Source organism: Ctenopharyngodon idella, chromosome 3 (genome assembly GCF_019924925.1).
Source record: "Ctenopharyngodon idella isolate HZGC_01 chromosome 3, HZGC01, whole genome shotgun sequence".
In the NCBI taxonomy this organism is placed as follows: Eukaryota; Metazoa; Chordata; class Actinopteri; order Cypriniformes; family Xenocyprididae; genus Ctenopharyngodon; species Ctenopharyngodon idella.
The window spans coordinates 52,753,264-52,775,727 of NC_067222.1; the positions used below are offsets into that span (position 1 = coordinate 52,753,264).

General features: G+C 42.2%; 1 protein-coding gene across 4 annotated transcripts in view; it reads right to left on the minus strand.

Moving 5' to 3' along the window:
• Positions 1–22,464, minus strand: part of LOC127508749 (NACHT, LRR and PYD domains-containing protein 12-like) — a 66,081-nt gene that overhangs the window by 20,169 nt on the left and 23,448 nt on the right. For 2 of the 4 annotated variants that reach the window (XM_051887091.1, XM_051887090.1), the window contains exons 2-5: positions 20,361–20,639; positions 18,068–19,868; positions 17,511–17,684; positions 11,440–11,613 (exon numbers count right to left, since the gene is read on the minus strand). In XM_051887091.1, the coding sequence (XP_051743051.1) occupies positions 11,440–11,613; positions 17,511–17,684; positions 18,068–19,868; positions 20,361–20,619 (2,408 nt within the window). In that variant the 5' untranslated portion in view covers positions 20,620–20,639. Of the gene's footprint in view, positions 1–371; positions 11,614–17,510; positions 17,685–18,067; positions 19,869–20,360; positions 20,640–22,464 lie in introns of those variants that run through there. The other 2 variants (XR_007928909.1, XM_051887092.1) reach the window with 2 other exon arrangements.

Genomic DNA, 22,464 nt, shown 5'->3' on the forward strand with positions numbered 1-22,464 from the left:
AGCTTAACCAGCTCAATCTAGTGTCATAGTGATGTATCTGGAGTTAGCATCTCCTTTGACAAGTCGTTGTCATGGAAATCAATGTGCAGCAGTGCCCAATCAAACAGTGTATATCAAATGTCTGCAGGTTTCAGAATAGCTTGTCATGGATAGTCATGAGCATTTGAGACTTACACATTCATTCAAGGTTCCCTTTCACTCAGTGAAATTCATATTTTACTAATGCAGAATCCTGCTTTTCTGCGAACACACATTTTCACCTACTTTAAAAGTTTTATGCCCTATGCTGACTAGGAACCGTGTTAGAAGCTATGTGGAAGGCACTTGCTGCGTCCCAATTCGCCTACTTATACTACGCCCTAAAAGTCAAGTCAAGTCAAGTCACCTTTATTTATATAGCGCTTTTTACAATGTAGATTGTGTCAAAGCAGCTTTACATTGATAACTGGTACATTGTTTGGCTGCACAGCAGCTCTTAAAGAATAGTGTCAATGCAGGCAGATCAAAGCACTGTTGAATATCAAATGTCAAGTCAAATGTCAAGTGTCCCCAACTAAGCAAGCCAGAGGCGACAGCAGCAAGGAACCCAAACTCCATCAGGTGACATCAGGTGGCAGACAAGTGGCAAATTGGTGTTAAAATGGAGAAAAAAACCTTGGGAGAAACCAGGCTTAGTCGGGGTGCCAGTTCTCCTCTGGCCAACAGTGCTTTGTTACAATTCAGGTTTCTATCATAAGTCCAATAGGATCGCAACATTAAAAGTATTTATTTCAGTTCCATCCAATTGAGGATCGTATTGAGGATCACGCCGGTATGGACGGTTGTTGACGAACTGTGTCGTGGCTGTCGTGTCGATGAGGCCCTCACAGTGGATGATCTAGTTGACTCAATCTCGGCTGATACGTCAGGGCTGCGTTGTGGTCGTGTCAAGGTGCAGGTCCTTGGTCTCACCTGGATACGGCCCGGATCCGGTTGACTACGGTGAACCTCGGGATAAACAGAAAGACTAATATTAGCGTAGATGCCATTCTTCTTCTGATGTAACGAGTACATCAGGTGTTATAGGAAGTGTTCCCGGTTCCGGCTGACCTAATTTATGCAGCCTGATAATCCTTTAACGGATTGGAAAATTTAAATTGGTAATGTGTTATGTGTATGCCAGGTTAAAGAGATGCGTTTTTAGTCTAGATTTAAACTGACAGAGTGTGTCCGCTTCCCGAACAATGCTAGGAAGATTGTTCCAGAGTTTAGGTGCCAAATAGGAGAAGGATCTACCACCTGCAGTTGATTTTGATATTCTAGGTATTATCAGCTGGCCTGAATTCTGAGATCGCAATAGACGTGAAGGACTATAATGAATTAGGAGCTCGCTCAGGTACTGGGGAGCTAAACCATTTAGTGCTTTGTAAGTAATTAGATTAAGATTTTAAAATCTATACGATGTTTAACAGGAAGCCAATGCAGTGTTGACAGAACCGGGCTTATTTGGTCAAACGTCCTGGTTCTAGTAAGAACTCTAGCTGCTGCATTTTGTACGAGCTGTAGTTTATTTATCAGGCGAGCAGAACAACCACCCAGTAGAGCATTACAGTAATCTAGCCTTGAGGTCATGAACGCATGAACTAACTGTTCTGCATTTTTCATTGAGAGCATATGTCGTAGTTTAGATATATTTTTAAGATGGAAGAATGCGGTTTTACAGATGCTAGTAACATGGCCTTCAAAGGAAAGATTGGTATCAAAGAGCACACCCAGGTTCCTAACTGACGACGAAGACTTAACAGAGCAGCCATCAAGTGTTAGACAATATTCTAGGTTATTACGTGAAGAAGTTTTTGGTCCAAAAATTAGAATCTCTGTTTTTTCTGAATTTAGTAGTAGGAAATTACTGGTCATCCAATTTTTTATATCAGCTATGCATTCCGTTAATTTTGTGAATTGGTAAGTTTCGTCAGGGCGCGAAGAAATATAGAGCTGAGTATCATCAGCGTAACAGTGAAAACTAACGCCATGCTTCCTAATGATATCTCCCAAGGGTAGCATGTACAGAGTGAACAGCAATGGTCCTAGTACTGAGCCTTATGGTACTCCATATTGAACTTGTGATCGATATGACATGTCTTCGTTTACTACTACAAACTGATAACGGTCAGATAAGTATGATTTGAACCATGACAATGCAATTCCACTAATGCCAACATAATTTTCGAGTCTATTTAAAAGAATATTGTGATCAATAGTGTCAAATGCTGCACTAAGATCCAGTAACACTAATAGAGAGATACAACCACGATCTGATGATAAGAGCAAATCATTAGTAACTCTAATGAGAGCAGTCTCAGTACTATGGTACGGTCTAAATCCTGACTGGAAATCCTCACAGATACCATTTCTTTCTAAAAAGGAACATAGTTGTGATGATACTGCCTTTTCTAGTATTTTTGACAGAAAAGTGAGATTTGAGATTGGCCTGTAATTGACTAATTCTCTAGGATCAAGTTGTGGTTTTTTAATAAGAGGTTTAATAATAGCCAGCTTAAAAGTTTTTGGTACGTATCCTAATGATAAAGATGAATTGACGATATTGAGAAGAGGATCTATGACCTCTGGAAGCATTTCTTTCAATAGTTTAGTTGGTATAGGGTCTAACATACATGTTGTTGATTTTGATGATTTAACAAGTTTAGACAATTCTTCCTCTCCTAAAGCAGTAAATGAATTGAATTTTTCCTCAGGGACACTACAATGCACTATCTGACACGATACTGTAGTAGACGGTTGCATGGTTATTATTTTTTCTCTAATATTATCAATCTTGCAAGTAAAGAAGTTCATAAAGTCATTACTGCTGTGCTCTTTGGAAACATCAGAAGTTGAAGCTTTATTTCTTGTTAATTTACCTGGTCATTTTTCTGGCTGCTAACTTTAGGGCCTGAGTGTGCTCATTGTACCATGGCATTGGATTAATTTCCTTAATCTTTTTTAAACGCAAAGGAGCAACTGAGTCTAATGTGCTGGAAAAGACAGAGGCAATAGTTTCTGTTGCAACATCGAGGTCTTCTAAGCTGTCTGGTATGCTAAGGCGATGAAAATGATCAGGAAGATTATTTATAAAGCAATCTTTAGTGGTAGAAGTGATGGTTCTACCATATTTATGGCATGGAGGCAGTTTAGCCGCCTTGACTAAATGTAGTATACACGAGACTAGATAATGATCTGAGATGTCGTCACTCTGCTGCAGAATTTCAACAGCATCGATATCGATTCCATGTGACAATATTAGATCTAAAGTATGATTACGACAATGAGTGGGTCCTGACACATGTTGTCTAACACCAATAGAGTTTAGAATATCTGCAAATGCCAATCCTAATGCGTCTTTTTTATTATCTACATGGATATTAAAATCACCAACAATAAGGACTTTATCTGCAGCTAGTACTAACTCTGATAGAAAGTCAGCAAATTCTTTGATAAAGTCTGTATTGTGTCCTGGTGGCCTGTGTACAGTAGCCAGCACAAATGTCAACTTACATAATGTTACGTAAAGTACCATAGTTTCGAAGGAATTATATTTGAAAGACTTCTGACTAATACTGTAAATATTACTATAGATTACAGCAACACCTCCCCCTTTGCCTTTCTGACGGGCATTGTGTCGATAATCATAACCTTGAGGACTAGACTCATTTAAAGTAATGTAATCATCCGGTTTTAGCCAAGTTTCTGTCAAACACAGCACATCTAGATTATTATCTTTGATAATATCATTAACAATAAGTGATTTTGAAGAAAGGGATCTAATATTTAACAACCCGAGTTTTATCATTTGTTTAGCATTATTATCTCTATTTTTTATTTGTTGAACATCAGTTACATTTTTACCATTAAATGGGTTTGGAAGTTTTTTGTTTTTACTAATTCGGGGTACAGACACAGTCTCTATTTGAAAATATCTAGGTGTAAGAGTTTCTATGTGTTGGGAGTTATCTGAATTTTCTGACTTCTGTAACGTGAGGCAGCTAGCAGACGGTCGGTTTAGCCAGTCTGTCTGCTTTCTGACCTGGGCCCCAGTTTGTCATGTTTCAGTTCTAAGACTATGTGCCATATTACTAGAGAGAAGAGCAGCACCATCCCGGGAGGGATGAATACCATCTCTTTTTAACAGGTCAGGTCTGCCCCAAAAACTTTTCCAATTGTCTATGAAACCTATATTATTTTGCGGACACCACTTAGACAGCCAGCCATTGAGTGATGATAATCTGCTAACTATCTCATCACTCCGACGAACAGGAAGGGGGCCAGAGCAAATTACTTCTCCTGACAACATTGTACTTGCGAGTTCACACACCTCTTTAATGTTAATTTTAGTGATCTCCGACTGGCAAAGTCGAACATCATTAGTGCCGACGCGAATAATAATCTTAGAGTATTTACGATTAGCATTAGCCAGCACTTTTAAATTTGCTTTGATGTCAGGTGCTCTGGCTCCCGGCAAACATGTGACTATGGTGGCTGGTGTCTCTATTTTCACGTTCCGTGTAATAGAATCGCCAATACTAGGGCACTTTCAACAGGATTCTCAGTGGGTGTATCACTGAGTGGGGAGAACCTGTTTGATGTTCTTATTGGAACGGAAGAGTGGTGTTTTCCACGGCTAGGCCGCCTCACCGTTACCCAAGTGCCCTGCTGCGCGGGCTCTACAGCCGGAACCGAACAATGTACAGAGTTCACTAAGCTAGTCGCATCCAAAACAGTATCTGAAGCCCTTGCATTCTTACTATCCTCGATTAAAGTTTGGATGCGTGTCTCTAATTCTGAGAATCTCTCTGTCAGCCTGACTATTTCCCTACATTTATGACATGTAAATCCCTCGTCGCTGACAGAGAGAGCTATGGTAAACATGTGGCAAATAGAACAGGTAGCAATGCTGGGAGAGGATGACATGACTCACCGTGTTTGTAGACTGATCCGACTTACCACAGCTGTTTGAAGAACGCGTTGAAAAAGGAGCGCACGAGAGACAAGTTAACAAGTTAACAAGCTAGCGCTGCAAATGCAAATGCGTTGTAACAGCGATTTAGATTCAAAGATTACAAGCTAGCGACGTCAGATTAGTGTGGTAGGCAATATTACATATAAGGTAATAAAAAAAATGCAGCACGTTGATATGCAGTCGCGGGTCTTTCATGTGGAGAACTCTCCTCATATTAATGCATAATCATGTATTTAAAAGTTAATGGCCAATCGGATCTTTATAAAAGTCCACATTGGTATTTGCAGATGAAAAATAACATTAAATAGATATTTTCTATCAGGTTGAACTGATTATTAGTCACTCAAACCTCTCAGCGTCGATCGCGCATATCCGCCATGTTTTGTAGTTTTTTAACACTTTTTACTCGTGTTTGTAGTTCTGAACTGAATCCTCGTCCAACGCGCAATGGGTTGTGGGCAATATTAGCCTTTATAGTGTGCACGGATCCACACTTCGAAAATCTACCGGAAATAGTAGACCATCCGGGGACTTTTGGCATACTCTTTTCAACATACTATGCTTTGGGACACACTTATTTTAATCTCACATACTATTTAGGATGGATAGTATGGACATTGGGACTGTGTTTGCAGTTCAAAGTCACTGGGGTCTTAAGAACCCCTTCTGAGGGGCGTTGTGTGTTACAGGCCTTCTGTGTCAGGTCACATGAATGGCATTGTGTGAGGGCAGGTTGTGCTGCCCAAAAAGGTGACTAACTGGTGTAGGAGGCAAAGGTCCTGTTGGTGTCCTCCATTCATTCCAGGTTTGTCTGATTCTGTCGCAGTAACCTTGGGACTTTCAAATCTGCCCTGCTTGGTGTCGAGGGCAGCACTTAATCTGCATTCAGACTTCTGGGTCTGAGAAATCCTTTATGACTGGTTTCAGCTGCTAATAGTCTGATTGGAAGTTTTCTGGCTGTTAAGTCAGAAATCGTTGTGTTTCTGGTTGGATATGATCCAGAACAGAGAGCCTGTCTTGGTGGGTCACATCAGTCAGGGACAAAAGTTGTTACTGAAATCCAAAAGTTGTTACTAAAAATTTTATTTTTTGTCAGCATTGTGATTGTCTTTGTACACAGTATAGTTATACAATTTTCCATATACATATTCATGTTTAAACACTCTAGATAAATGCAGTTTCTAGGGTAATCAGGGTGTTGTTGCTATGCTGTTGCTAGGGTATCTGTGGTGGTTGCTAGGGTGTTGCTATGCAGTTGCTAGGGTACCCAGAGTGGTTGCTAAGTGTTGCTAGGGTACTCGGGGTGGTTGCTAAGGTGTTGCTATATGGCTGTTAGGGTACTTGGGCTGGTTGCCAAGGTGTTGCTGTACGGCTGCTAGGGTACTCGGGGTGGTTGCTAGAATGTTGCCATGTTGATGCTAGGGTACTTGGGATGGTTGCTAGGGTGTTGTTATACGGTTGCTAGGGTACTCGGGGTGGTTGTTTGAATGTTGCTGTGCTGCTGCTAGGGTACTTGGGATGATTGCTAGGGTGCCCTGTGTGGTTGCTAAGATCCTGCTATGCGGTTGCTAGGGTACTCGGGGTGGTTTCTAGGGTGTTGCTATGGAGTTTCTAGGGTGTTGCTAGAGTAATCTGGGTGGGTGGTTGCTAAGGTGTTGCTAGGGTACTCAGGCTGGTTGCTAGGGCACTCAGAGTGGTTGCTAGGTTTAGTTGCTAAGGTAGTCTGGATGGTTGCTATGGTGTTGCTGAGGTATTCTGGGTCATTGCTAGGATGTTTTTGTGTGGTTGCTAGGGTAGTTGGGTGGTTGCTAGGGTATTTGGGGTGATCCAATGTCTGTTTTCCTTTTGCTATAATAACAGTGTGCTTGTTTAACTTTTTTGTAGCAAAGAAAGGAAAATTAAAATATGATCATCAAATAAACTGATTATGATTAATGCTAACAATCACCATCATAAAGTGGCCTGATTCAGTGGTCATTTAAAGTTTAATCACTGATCATTCATGTGTTCCGTCATTAATACATTCAGATTTTGCACTAACTCTGTGACACTACAGCATGAGATCCAGAAGTGTTGCACTGATCACTTATGATTTTTAAAATGTTATGTATGAAGAGTTTTGAGATATTGTATCGTTTAGACACACAGACATCAAGAATCAGCATATAAAACTCAACAATCAACAAAAAGCTTCATGCCACGATGCTGGGTACCAGAAGAGTTATTACTGAATTTAGGACTGTGTACTATTACTTTTGTTATTTTTATCTTTCTGTGGTAGAAATAGTACATTCATCAGCAAAATGGAAAAAAGATTTATATCTTTATATTAATTTAATTATTCGTAATCTTTTTATTTCCTGAAAACGATCAGGTTTGCAGGGTGGTTTCCCTTTGAAACACACACACACACAAAATATTATTAATTGAGAAACATTTATTGTGTACAATTGTAAAAAATGTTTGTGTACAATATTAGAAAGTTCAAAAGAACAGCATTTACTTGAAATATAATCTTTTGTAACATTATAAATGTCTTTGCTGTCACTTTTGTCTTTGCTGTCACTGCAGGCGGTTGATCCTTCTCCTATTTGGCACCTAAATTCTGGAACAATCTTCCTAGCATTGTTCGGGAAGCAGACACACTCTGTCAGTTTAAATCTAGACTAAAAACGCATCTCTTTAACCTGGCATACACATAACACATTATCAATTTATATTTTCAAATCCATTAAAGGATTATTAGGCTGCACAAATTAGGTCAGCCGGAACCGGGAACACTTCCTATAACACCAGATGTACTCGTTACATCAGAACAAGAATGGCATCTACGCTAATATTAGTCTTTCTGTTTATCCCGAGGTTCACCGTAGTCAACCGGATCCAGGCCGTATCCAGGTGAGACCGAGGACCGGCACCTTGACACGACCACAACGCAGCCCTGAAGTATCAAAAGAGATTGAGTCAACTAGATCATCCATTGTGAAGGCCTCATCGACACGACAGCCACGACACAGTTCCTCAACAAACCGTCCATACCGGCATGATGAATACGATCCTCAACTGGATGGAACTGAAATAAATACTTTGAATGTTGCGATCCTATTGGACTTATGATAGCAACCTGAATCATAACAAAGCACTGTTCGCCAGAGGAGAACTGGCCCCCCGACTAAGCCTGGTTTCTCCCAAGGTTTTTTTCACCATTTTAACACCTATTTGCCACCTGATGTCACCTGTTGGAGTTTGGGTTCTGTAATGACTGAGACAAATCAGACACAGTTATTTGTTATAGGTAACCAATAATTGTTTAAAGCACTCTGGGGCCTGTCCCCCATCCCCTGAGAAGTTCGCTGTTACAAGTTTTATTGCGCTAAAGAATGTGGTTGCCACATGGAAGAGCAGAGAAGAGACACAGAAACGTGCATCTTTCCTGCATTTTCCCCACAGAACACAGACTTTCCTGCATTAATTTATAGACAGACCATTCTATAAATGAACATGCACATCCCTAGGAAATGGTATCCATTATTGCTGTTGTTATATTGCACTCATTGTATTCGCATGTTTTATGATACATTTAAGGTAACTTCAGTTATGCCATGTTTAGTGTCTATGGGTTCGTATCGAGAAGATTTAAATGCTTGTGTATGCGGTATGTCCATACCTGTGCAACACATCAGTATTACAAGAATCTTTAATAGTTCTTCTTCAGAAACTCATCCAGTAAATCTTGCTCGATCGTAAAAGCCCTGACAGGAGGCGTGTTATCGCCCGGAAATACAACATCTTCATTGGTCCGGTCAACAACTAAGAGGTGTGACTTTGACCAGAGGTTAAAAGCCAGTGAACAATGCCACTCCCTCTTTTTTTCTTGCTTCTTGGACGACTGAAGAGACCCCTTTCTTGCTGCAGGCCTGTAGGCCTCGGCCTACAACCCAGCCATGTGCTCATCTATAAGTTGTTTCATAGTACTTCATCTAACGCAGAAGATACTGGCAACAACTTCGGACTGAACCATCAAGATTACAACCCAGCCTGCAGATCTGATGTTCCTCAGCCTAAAGGCATCTTGCAAGTATCGTACATTTGAACACTAAACCTTTGTCAGCAAAGGTGTTTTATTGCTGAGGAAACTGATGATTCTTTTCCAGATTGTCTATGACTTTTTCCTATAGCTCTATCAACAGTTCCACTTCCGGTTCAACTCTATCATTGCTCATTCTTACCAACGTATGTGTGTGACCTGCGTGTATGTTATGTGTCTGTTAGTTTAGTTATGTGTTTGTGAGTTAGTTAATAAAGATTGTGCACAATACATGTTTGGTTCTGACTCCGTCTGCTAATAAATTGCCTCTTAAGTGATTTAGATCCTGACTACATGCTCTGAGTAGTACTGTACAATACGAATGTTGTTTTTCCATAACCTGGAAATGAACATTTCTTAGAATTAATAAACAATCAACACTGAGTGTTCACTGGACGAACAGGTTAATTGATTTTAATATTAATGTAGCTACAGCCAGTTAATCTGATTAACTTATTTACATATTCATAATTAATCATAATTAATAATCATAATGAGTTATGAATAATTATTAATATTTCCCCTTTGAGTTAATTCGCTACAGTTCCTTGCTGCTGTCACCTTTAGCTTGCTTAGGTGGGGACACTTGACATTTGACTTGACATTTGATATTCAACAGTGCTTTGATCTGCCTGCATTGACACTATTCTTTAAGAGCTGCTGTGCAGCCAAAATTATATACCAGTTATCACTGTAAAGCTGCTTTGACACAATCTGCATTGTAAAAAGCGCTATATAAATAAAGGTGACTTGACTTGACTAATGTAACAAAAACTTTGTTTTTCAGATAAATGGTGTTCTTTTGAACTTTCTACTCATCAAGGAATCCTGAAAAATTATCAACATTGATAATAATCATAATTTGCAATGTTTCTTCAGCAGCAAACCAGAATATTAGAATGATTTCTGAAGGATCATGTGACATTGAAGACTGGAGTAATGATGCTGAAATTTCAGCTTTGCCATCACAGGAATAAATTATTTTTTAAAATATATTCAAACAGAAAACTGTTATTTTAAATTGTAATAATATTTCACAATATTACTTTTTTTTTAACTTTATTTTTAATTAAATAAATGCAGCCTTGGTGAGCAGACAAAACTTCTTTTAAAAACAATAAAAATCTTACCGATTCCAAACTTTTGACTGGTAGTGTATATGTAAGAAATTTACAAACAATACGACAAATACAGTAGAGATTCAAATTAAATAAACTTGTTTTTCAAATACAGTATGTTTATTTAACATGTATACATCTATTTAACATCATTTGTTGTTTGATTAACATTAACTACAGACAAATATTTAATTAGGCTAATGTCCCTTTAAGACCGAATTCATGGATGTAATACTGACACATATTCGGGTTTCACTTACCTGTTTACGTCCACTTAAGCCATAACCAACTGTATTTACATGAGATACTCCAAAAGATGGACATTTTGACAACTATTTGACCATTAAGGTGGATACAGAACTGATCGCGCGCTGAACTGGGATCGTGTGCAAGAAAAGAGAGAGAGATTCACTAATTCATTCACTAATGGCAAGTTAATCAATAACGAATTGTGATTAGATGTTATTTTATTGTTTGACGAATTGATTGGACTGTTCTCGCATGACAAAACACTACACTACTACTACTTGTTCTATGATCAGCTAGTCTTAATGAAATTTTAGGAAAGATGAAATACGGGACAAAATATGATTTTCCCCTAATAAGTCGGGACACTAAAAATAGAGCTGAAATACGGGACTGTCCTGGGAAAAACGGGATGTCTGGTCACCCTAGTCTTTGGATACTACTTGATACATGTGAGTTGATACTGTGTACAACCAAGATGAAAGTTGTGTTAAGAACAAATAAGCCTCCATGGTGTGACGCTGATCAGATCCTGTGTGAAAAAAGCATACTTTCCATAGGTAACAAAATGTAATTTTGTGGGAAAATCATGTAAATAGCTTGCCATTTTTATCTTATTGTTTGTTATATTTATTTGTTTGGTCAATGTCTTTGTGTGTGTGTGCTTTGTTTTTTGTTGCTGTATGCTGTAAGGTGAAGGCTGAAATAACTGAAATCATTTGACGAAAGTGATATGAAACTGTAATGTGTAATGTGTGTCAAGACATGACTAGAACTACTTTAGCTGTGGGTTTATTAACCTTAGAAAGCTCATCATCCAATCAGAATGAAGCGTTCAATAGCATAACTAGAGCCAAACCTCTGTAAATGATCAATTTAACTTTTGTAAATGTATGAAAGCAATAAAGTTTAACTGGTTTGTAATAAGTAAAGATGGTAATGTTGTTTTTGTAGTTCCTAGTCTAAATCAAACCTCTTCCAGCTTTACATACTTGAGTTTGTCCAGTGTGCAGTTTGGATCATCCAGTTTTTCAGAAAGCAGCTTGACTCCTGAATCTCCTGGGTGATTGTAGCTTAGATCCAGCTCTCTCAGGTGTGTAGGGTTCAAACTCAGAGCTGAAGACACATAATGACAGCCTTCCTCTGTCACCATACAGCCAGACAATCTACAGACACACACCAAACAGTCCACATGACTTGAATTTATATATATTTCAGCCATTCATTAGGTATTATTTATTTGTAGTCACTACTTTGTAACTGTAAAAACTTAAATAGTAATTTCAGTGACTAATTAAAAATGTAGTTGTTTTGAATTTAAGATATAATTTATGTAATTTGTGTAATTTGTAATTAGACAAGAAACATTAACAGTCATTTTAAAGATACTAGGCATACAAATAAGAGTGAACGTGCATATTTTTAAATAAAATATTATCTGCAAAGAGTTGAAATGCATTACTTTTCAATGTATTCTTTTTGATAATAAATGTTCATTTGCCTCAAATAACTTTATATACTTTATTAAATTATTTTAAATTTAAAATAACAAAATTGTTTTTAGCAGAAAACTTGCAGGGAGTAAATGACAATAAAACGTCTAGGTTACTATTGTAACCCCTGTTCCCTGAAGGAGGGAATGGAGACATTACGTCGATACTGACGTAATGGGGGGTCTCACTTGGGAGCCCAATCACCTCCACGGGATACAAAACAAGCCAATGGGAATTGGCCAGTGAGATTTACATGCCGGACCACGTCCCGGCATCCGGGTATAAATAGACCCGGCATACTCACCTGCATTCATATTTTTGCTGAGGAGCCGAGATAGACATCTGGCCGCTCAGCGGTGACTCAGAGCTATGGCAGGGAGACGTAACGTCTCCGTTCCCTCCTTCAGGGAACGCCAGGAAAGTGTTCCCCGAGGAGGGGAAAGCTACGGAGACCACACCCTGCCCGAAGGGAGGTAATGTGTGGAAAACACATATGGACTGGCCTGAGAACAGTAACGCATATGGAAGATCTCTGATGTAGGTCCTACCTTCCGGGAGGAACACACTAGCAGTCAGAGACAGGGCAGAGCAAAGCCGCCCAGGGAAAGACACGGGTTTACCGTCAGGGAAACCGTACCGTGGACAAACACATATGGGATTACCTGCAGGGAATCACAGCATATGGGCATGTAGCCCAATACAAGGGCAGACCAATCGGGCATACACACGAGTACTGGACCTAGCGCCGGACGCCTCCGCCGCGTCTGGCTGCCGCAGGATGCAGGAGGAACTCCACAGGGTTCACCGTTGCGGGGAACTGAACTGAGGAGCGGGAAAAGTGCTCGGATTCCCTTATCCAAGGAAAATGGCACAGCAAGCGAACACCCGTGGCTACCTACGAGTAGACAGCACACGGGTGGACAACGCCCAGGAAGAAGCAACACCCTGAGTGGAGTGAGCTCACAACCCGAGGGGGCACAGCTCGCCTTGGGACTGGTACGCCAAGGCGATGACATCCACTATCCAGTGGGCCAACCTCTGTTTGGAGACAGCCTTTCCCTTCTGGGGGCTCGAAGGAAGCTCTCCGCAGGCCCGTGAGGGCGACAGAGAGATCCCAAGAGGGAATGAGGTAAGGCCTAGGGGGATTTAACCTCCTGGCGCCTCTGAGGAACCTGATGACCAGGTCATGCTTTCCTAGTGACTTGCCATCGAGCACCTCGCGGCCACATAGACCTTCAGACAGCCTCCGCTCCAAACCCTCTTGAAGGAAGAAAAGCACGGCACTGATCGGGCATTTCTGGGGGTCTTCCCGGTGGGAAGAACACCACTCAACGAACAGACTCCACTTCATGGCGTAAGTGCGCCTCGTAGAGGGGGCTCTAGCCGAAGTGATGGTGTCAACTACCGCAGACGGTAGGCCACTTAAGTCTGCCGCATCCCGTCCAGGAACCACACGTGGAGGTTCCACAGGTCGGGATGTGGGTGCCATATGGTGCCCTGCCCCTGAGAAAAGAGGTCCTTCCTCAAGGGGATGCTCCAGGGATGGGCTGTCGCGAGAAGCATGAGTACCAGGTCCGGTTGGGCCAGTACGGCGCAACTAGCAAGACCTGTTCCTTGTCCTCCCTGATCTTGCACAGTGTCTGTGCGAGAAGGCTCACTGGGGGAAACGCATACTTGCATAGGCCCCGGGGCCAGCTGTGTGCCAGTGCATCCGTGCCGAGGGTCCCCTCGGTCAGGGAATAAAACAACTGGCAGTGGGCGGATTCCTGAGAGGCAAACAGGTCCACCTGTGCCTCCCCGAATCGGCTCCAGATCAGCTGGACTGCCTGGGGGTGGAGTCTCCATTCCCCTGGGAGCGTGAGCTGTCGTGAGAGCGCGTCGGCCGCACGATTGAGCTCGCCCGGGATGTAGGAGGCGCGCAGCGACCTGAGACGGCGCTGACTCCACAGGAGGAGATGGCGGGCGAGTTGCGACATGCAACGGGAGCGTTGACCACCCTGGTGGTTGATGTACGCTACCGTCGATGTATTGTCCGTCCGGACCAGCACATGCTTGCCCTGCAGCAGCGGTCGAAACCGACGCAGAGCAAGGAGAACTGCTAGCAACTCGAGGCAGTTGATGTGCCAGTGGCATTGGGGTCCTGTCCAGGAGCCCGACGCCGACTGACCACTGCATATGGCACCCCAGCCGGTGGTGGAGGCATCTGTTGTAACAACAAGATGCCTGGACACTTGTACTAGGGGCACCCCGGCACAAAAGCAAGGTCCGTCCACGGGCTGAATGTGCGGCAACAACTCGGTGTGATGACCACAGAGAGTGGGCCATGGTGCCATGCCCACCTCGGCACTCGGTCGTGAAGCCAGGAGCCTCTGAAATTGTTTCAGTGGGACCGCTGTTTTCCGCGAGAATGAATTCAGGCAGTTCAGCACCGACTGTGCACGCTCGTTGGTGAGACGTGCTGTCATGTTGACCGAGTCCAGCTCCACACCGAGAAAAGAGATGCTCTGCACGGGGCAAAGCTTGCTCTTTTCCCAGTTGACCCGAAGCCCCAACTGGCTGAGGTGACTGAGCACCAGGTCCCTGTGTTCCCACAACTGCTCTCGCGACTGGGCCAGAATGAGCCAGTCGTCGAGTTAGTTGAGAATGCGAATGCCCACTTCCCTGAGCGGGGCAAGGGCCCCCTCTGCGACTTTGGTAAAGACGCGAGGAGACAGGGACAGCCCAAAGGGTAGGACCTTGTACTGATATGCCAGCCCCTCGAACGCAAACCACAGGAACGGTCTGTGTCAAGGAAGGATCGAGACATGAAAGTACGCGTCCTTCAGGTCGATCGCTGCAAACCAATCCTGGGCACGAACACACGTGAGGATGCGTTTCATGGAGCACTGTGGCCCAACTTGGGAGGCAGTGCGTCCCGAAGTCGAGGCCGTGAGTAGGGTCCACTCATGTGGCTCCGAGTGGGCAGGGTGGCGTGGGGAGGCTGTGCGTCCCCAGGGTGTCAAGAACCTGCCCATGGCGAAGGAAGGAGTGGCTGAGACTGAGGAAGCGGAGCTTCGCTCACCCTCAGCACAGACCTTCTTATATGACCCAGAGGTGTTGGAAATCGCTCTTTTATTGAAACTGTGGGTACCGCTGACCCTGGGGCCAGCGGTGGAACAGAAAGAAAACAAAACATAGGATTCTCCCTCTGGCCCTGTCCCGGGGGAAGGAGTGGCGCGGTCACCGTCTCCTGCAGAGCAGTCTCCATCACTTCTGGGTCTCCTGTCTCAGAGCTGCTTCTTAGCCTTCTTCTTTTTAGAAGACTTGACAGCCTGGGCGGGTGGCGTGATGGACCTGCAAGATGGCCATGGCGTGCAGGGCAGAGGCCGCCTGTCCAGCGGCAGAGTAAGCCTTGGCAGTGAGAGCGGCCGTGGTCTTACCCGCCTTGGACGGGAGACGCGGACGGTTCTGCCAGGTGGCTGCAGACTGCGGGCACAAGTGCACCGCAATCGCACGTTCCACCTGCGGAATATCCACGTACCCCTTGGCAGCCCCACCGTCGAGGGTAATGAGAGTGGAGGAGGCAGAAGTACGGTTTCTGGCAGTGTGAGGTGCCATCCACATCTTCTAGAGCTCCTCATGCACCTCCGGGAAGAACCCAGAAACCAATCATCCAACCGCGAGCGCTCAGGACACAGTGGAGGGTTCCACACGAGACCGATGCCCGCGGCGGCCCGGGCAAGCATGGCAGTCAACTCAGAGTCCGCCTCCAACTGAGCAACCGTCCCTGAGGGCGGAAGCTCGGAGTCGTCGTCGTCCTCTGAATCATCCAGCCCACTCCCCGATGCAGCAATCGACATCTGGTCCTCCTCCGGAGCACCGAAAGTGCCCTCGCAATGAGGGCATGTGCTATCCACTAGCGCTGACTCAGCGTGCTGTTTACCCAGACACATGAGACAGTGATCATGGCCGTCAGAGGAGGTCATGAAACGACCGCATCCAGAAACACATGTACGAAAAGACATCTTGAAAAAGACATTGATCGCCCATGCTTGCTCTTTTAGTATACCCACCAGCCAAAGCACACAGGGATGAGTGCAGCACCGTCCTGTGGGCAGCGCGCCGCCACACCCACCGCTGAGCGTGCCTTCCCACCAGCTGGAGAGACTCGAGCAGCCACCGGAACAAAAACAACAAAAGCAATTAAAATTGCTGTTGAAGGAACTAGTCCTGAGCAATTAAAATTGCTGTTTTTTGCTCTCTTCAAGAAATTCACTCTCAGAGGAAAAAGGAAGATCCGAACCGATCGGCTCCGAAGCAAAAGTATGAATGCAGGTGAGTATGCCGGGTCTGTTTATACCCAGATGCCGGGGGTGTGGTCCGGCATGTAAATCTCACTGGCCAATTCCCATTGGCTTGTTTTGTATCCCTTGGAGGTGATTGGGCTCCCAAGCGAGACCCCCATTACGTCAGTATCGACGTAACGTCGAACGTGACTGACTGAATGGGAACACTAGTGACATACCTTAATGCTTTTAAATTGTTGGTAAGATTTATAAATACTTCTCATAACAAAAAAAAAAATATTTGGTACATGCTGCATTTTCTCTTAGACAACATTCATTAGTCTCACTGTGTTGTACTTGGAAAACTGCCCCCCTCCCATATCGGCGAGTACCAGACAAAAAGTATAGGTACTCGTACTCAGCCATTAAATGGTATTCGTGCATCTCTAGTATTTACTGCAGTGGACTCAAACTCAACTCCTGGAAGGCCACTGTCTTGCAGAGTGTGTCTCCACCCTAATTAAACACATCTGATCCTGCTAATCAAAGTCTTCAGGATTAGGAGACTTAGGCAGGTGATTTGGAGCTGGCTGGAGTTAAACTCTGCAGGACAGTGGCCCTCCAGGAGCTGAGTTTGAGACCACTGATTTACTGTGAAACTAATTTGCCGCTCTGAAACACTGAAAACAGGACCATGAGCTGCTCATGTGTAAATCAGTACTGCATTGTTTCACTCTGAAACATGGAGAATGTAAGAATATATATTTATATAATTACACCTCAACATCCAAAATTCATACTAAGCCATATCCCATTGCCTCAAATATGTATTGCATGAATTCATAAAAAAAAAAAAAAAAAATTGCCAGCCAACTTGTGTTAATTGTGAATTTTGGCTGAGATGTTAATGGTGTCCCCTACACAGTCACTAGATGGCACTACTAGCTTGTCCAGTGCTATCGGAAGGAAAGCATGCATGAAATAGATGTTTCGAAAAGCAATATATTTCAAATTTAGCAAAATTTACAGATTTAGTACTTGTTTAAGGCCATTTTGCAATTTAAATCTTTACACAGTCCACTACCATCCCTCCAGCCCTAATAATATTTTTCTCAGACTTGTGCAATCCATAAGGGCCATACCTCTCAACTCTGAAAAGAAGGACATCTGTATAAATATTAAAAAATATCACACTCCTTCAAATGTTGTTTTGACTCTTGTTCTGGTATTCCACTGAGAGCAGATGCCACATTTTGAAAATCATTTATTCTGATAGTATTTTGTTAATTTTTTAAAACAGTTTACCTCAATATCTCCAGATGGCAGTTTGGGCTCTTCAGTCCATCAGAAAGAAGCTTCACTCCAGAATCTTTCAGGTCATTGTTACTCAGGTCCAGCTCTCTCAGGACAGAGTTTGAGGATTGTAGAGCTGAACACAAACTCTCACAAGACAGAGCAGTGAGATTACAACTATATAGCCTGTGTAGAGAGCAAAACAACAATAATGCATTAGTAATGTTTATTAGGTTGGGTTTAATTTGGAAAAACTTTTGACTGAACTGATGTAAGCAAAGCTAAAAAAAATCTCTTTATAAAATAAACATTATTTTCAGTTTCTTTAATTTATTGCAAAATTATAGTAAAATAATAAAATGGGTAAAGATCAGGTTCCTGAGATTTGCCTGATGCCTGACACAGCTTGCCTGATACCTTGGCATTTAATCTCATCACACACATCGATACATTTACATTTATTATTATTTTTTTTTATGAACAGTCTTGTCCATCAAATCACCTGTGTAAGATTAAGGCCCAATTAAAATGACTAACTGTACATAAATGATTGTAACGGAGACTCTTACAGTGCTCTTCTGGTGTTTTTGATCACTGGCAACAGTCTTCTCACTGCTTCATCAGATTTTCTGTATTTCTGCAGTTCAAACATCTCTTGAGTTTCTTCTGACATGAGGAGCACAAACACCAGACCAGACCACTGAGCAGAGGAGAGATTCTGTGCTGAAAGATTTCCTGTTTGCAGATTCTTTTGGACTTCCTCCATAATGTCATCTTTCAGTTCACTCAGACAGTAGAAGAGATTGATGGTCCTCTCTACTGATTTCTCCTCCTGTATCTTCTTTTTGATATAGTCAACAGTGTCTTTAACATTCTCTGTATCTAGTTCCAGTTCTGGCAGTAGTTCTTTTAGGTCATTCTGATTGGACTCCAGTGAGAGACCCAGAAGGAACCGGAGGAAAAGATCCAGGTGTCCATTCTCACTTTGCAAAGCCTTGTTGACTGCAGCCTTGTGAAGCTGAAAAAGTGGCTTTTGGGACAGAATCCATTCTAGTTTTTCTGTCCATGATTGAATAAATGGGTTTTCTTTCTTGTCCTTGCTAATCAAAAACACATAGAGAGCAGCAAGGAACTCCTGGATGCTGAGATGTATGAAGCTGTAAATGCTTCTTGCTGAAACAGCTTTTTCCTCCTGAAAGATCTGAGTGCATAACCCTGAGTAGACAGACCCTTCACTGACATCTAGTCCACATTTCTCAAGATCTTCTTTGTAGAAAATCAGATTACCTGTCTCCAGCTGTTGAAAGGCTAATTTCCCAAGCTTTAGAATAATCTCATCAAAAGACATTGCATTGACATTGGGGTCAAGGTCATCACAGTATTTTTCTTTCATTTGTTGCTGCTGAGAAATTAAGAAGTTTGTGTACATCTCTGTGAGGGTTGTAGGTGTTTTGTCATTGCTCTCTTGAGCCAGTAAAGGCTGAAGAACAGTGAGAGAGATCCAGCAGAAGACAGGGATGTGGCACATGATGTATAGACTCCTGGATTTCTTGATGTGACTGATGATGTTTTCAGAAACCTCAGGACTGTTTTTGATGAAGTATTGCTCTTTCTGCTCATCGTTAAATCCTCGAACTTCAGTCACCTGATTAATGTAGTTTCGGGGGATCAGAATGGCTGCTGCTGGTCTGGATGTGATCCAAATGAGAGCAGAGGGAAGCAGGTCTGTCTTGATAAGGTTTGTTATTATCTTACTCACTGTTGTTATTTTGTGAACATCTGTAATTCTGTCACCCTCTTTAAAGTTCAAAGTGAATCGACATTCATCCAGCCCATCAAAAATGAACAAGACTTTACCATCATCTTCAGGAAGAGAATGCAGTTCTTTAGGATCACTAAAGAAGCGTTTGTGAATCAGTCCCATAAGACTGCAGTTCTCTGTAATCAGGTTTAGCTGACGGAACGGCAGAGGGAAAATGAAGGCTATATCCTGATTTTCTGTTCCTTCAGCCCAATCAAGGATGAATTTATTGACAGAGACTGTTTTTCCTACCCCTGCGATCCCCATCGTCAGTACCTTTTTGTTTTCATTGACTTTAAAAATGTTATTGCATTTGATTGGTGTGTCCTTGGCATCATATTGTTTCTGATTCAATTCGATCTGTCTCACCTCATGGTCATTTATTCTTCCTCCAGTCTCATTCTCCACCACATATAAATCAGTGTAAATATCTTTCAGGTTTTTCTGATGACCCGTCTGTGAATTACCAACCAATATCCGCTTGTAGTCCTGTTTTAATTTGTTCTTCAGCTTGAGGCTGGTCTCTGTGTAATCATGAAGAGTAGCTTGTCTGTCATCTGCCGATGAGCCTTTAAAAAAGATTGAAACAAGTGATCATGATTTTCATAAATTCTTAATGAAACATGTATGTAATTTGTAACCTGGTCTGCAGTTCCAATTACAAACATAACTACAGCAGATGTGATAAAAACTGCACATCTGCTATATTCAGTATACTCTTGCACCGCAATTGTGTTTACATGCACATCTTACACTGTTTATGCTTAAGCTGGGAACATATATGGTGATGGAAACACCTTGATTAATGCTGATAGTGCAGTAATGTCACTGTAAACCATGAAACCATTAGTAAAATCAGACACTGTTCTATTAAATGTACTTGTGTAAGATCTGCTGCTGATCTTCTTGGCCCTGTAATTGTTGCTTGCTGTTATATTTTCTTGTTTCCATGTACAGGCAGTGATTGTTATTTACCCCATCTCTTCTGAATGAGCTCCAACAGCAGCATGTCTTTATATTGCCTGTCAATTACATTATAGTCACAACAAATTAAACATTACCTTGCTTGTGTTTGTTCTCCAGCTGCTTAGCCAGATCGTTTTGGTTCATCTTTCTCAGGATCTCCACAGTGATTTTCACAGCTTCTTCTGGTCCAAAACACTCCACCATCTTATCAACAGTTTTTAACCTATCTGCATTCTCCATGTCAGACTTTGATATTCTCTCATGATCATTCCTTAAATGCCACTGAAACTTCTTCAGTTCAGCTTCTTCCACTTCATTCAGTGATTTCTCAAGCAGCTCTTTAACTGATGCCATCGTCCTTCACTGATTAATAGCTGCAGGACAAAAAGAGAAGATCTGAAGTAGTTTAACATGTAATATGTGGACCTAAGCACTTAAATTTAATTTGGATTATGAAATGAAGCTGTGATGGGATCAGGACTCAGTCAACTCATTCAAACACATTGGTTTAAGTCCTAAAATTATCCTTTGTACAAGATAATATAATATAATTCAAGATTATATGAATCTCAGTCCTCCCATAGAATGTGTCTGTAAAGTTTTAGCTCAAAACACCCCACAAATCAATTATTATGCTATTCTGTAAATGCTGCTTTTTTTGAGTGGAAGCAAAAACATGATGTTTTTCTGTGACTCCTTAAAGGATTAGTTCACTTTCAAATGAAAATTATCCCAAGCTTTACTCACCCTCAAGCCATCCTATGTGTATATGATTTTTTTCTTTCTGATTAACACAATTGGAAAAATATTATATTACTGTAGCGTCTGTTCAAAATCGGATCTGCCCGTCAACTTTAGAATCTTCAGAATGCTTTTAGCCTCCTGAACTGTGCGTGTAAATCACGAAACGGCTCCGGCAAGTCCGGGACCAATTGCCCCATTGGCACCTTTGTTACCCCAGTAAAGAAAAACAGAACATATTCTCACCAGCTCCAGGGACTTCAAAGAGTCACCCTGGTGGGGCTAAGGGTCATGCGGTCACAGACACTGGCCACATCCCCAATACACACACACATACAGACACTCACAAACACGCATGGAGATTGTGAATATACATTTATCCTCCAAATATGACTGTGCCAAAGTGTACCCGTCGTTGAGTTCAAGGTACATGTATTATCCCTAGTATATAAGCTTAGCTATGACTGTAGTTGTATTAGTTTTATTCTGAACGATAAAACTCAAGTATAAACTCAAGTATAAAATCTCCCCTTTGCCATCTGACAAGTTTGGTCTCATTGTAAAGCTTTCGTTATGCTCTAATTGAAAATGTATGTCACATGACTGTAAAATGCATTCTTCTATTTTTAATGGTACTTTGAAGAAAATGTACTCAGATCTGACACTTCATAAACCATGCAAATTAGGTCATAAATGGAGACAAAGAAAAAGTTTGCCCACCAAATCGCCCGCCAATCATTGGCTGATGTACCCAAGGAGACGTTCTGGTCTGTTGTTCTTAAAACACAATGACACGCGTCTCTCGATTGTCTCTTGCCATTTCACGCACGTCTCGGTGACCGCGCTTCCATCACGCGCTCTTCGGGACGACCATCTTTTTGGCAACAAGTTTCTTTGTCAAACCCTCTTCATCCGTCGCCCAAAGTCTTCACTCTTCATCGCCTAGGAGACGGACTCTTTTTCTTTATTTTCCGGTTATCTTACTCTTAAGTTAAACCCTTGTTTGAAAACCCAGCCGAAGAACACCTTCTTGGAAAAGGACCAATCGCTTCAGCTGCACGCACCGAAACTCCTGCAGAAACACGAAACGACCACAGCACCTGAACCTATGCAAGTATAGAACCATTCTTTTCTGTGTAAGCTGAGTTTCCTTGCTGGCTCTCAAAGGTTTTAACTGTTCGTAAGTTGCCATTCCTTTGATCACCTCTGTTTTCTTGACTTTACTTTCGCTTTCTATATATGTGTATTATTTGTGTATGTTTAGTAGTATTGTTACAGTACAGAAGGGACGAAGGCAGGATATCACAGACAAGGATGTTTATTGATACCAGCAGAGAACAAACGGCAGTGCAGGTGATGATATGACAACGTGAGGATGAGATACTGAAGTGCAGATGAGTTATACTGTCCTTTATGGTTGCAGACGAGGTGATCTTGAATGGCGTTGGTGATGATGAA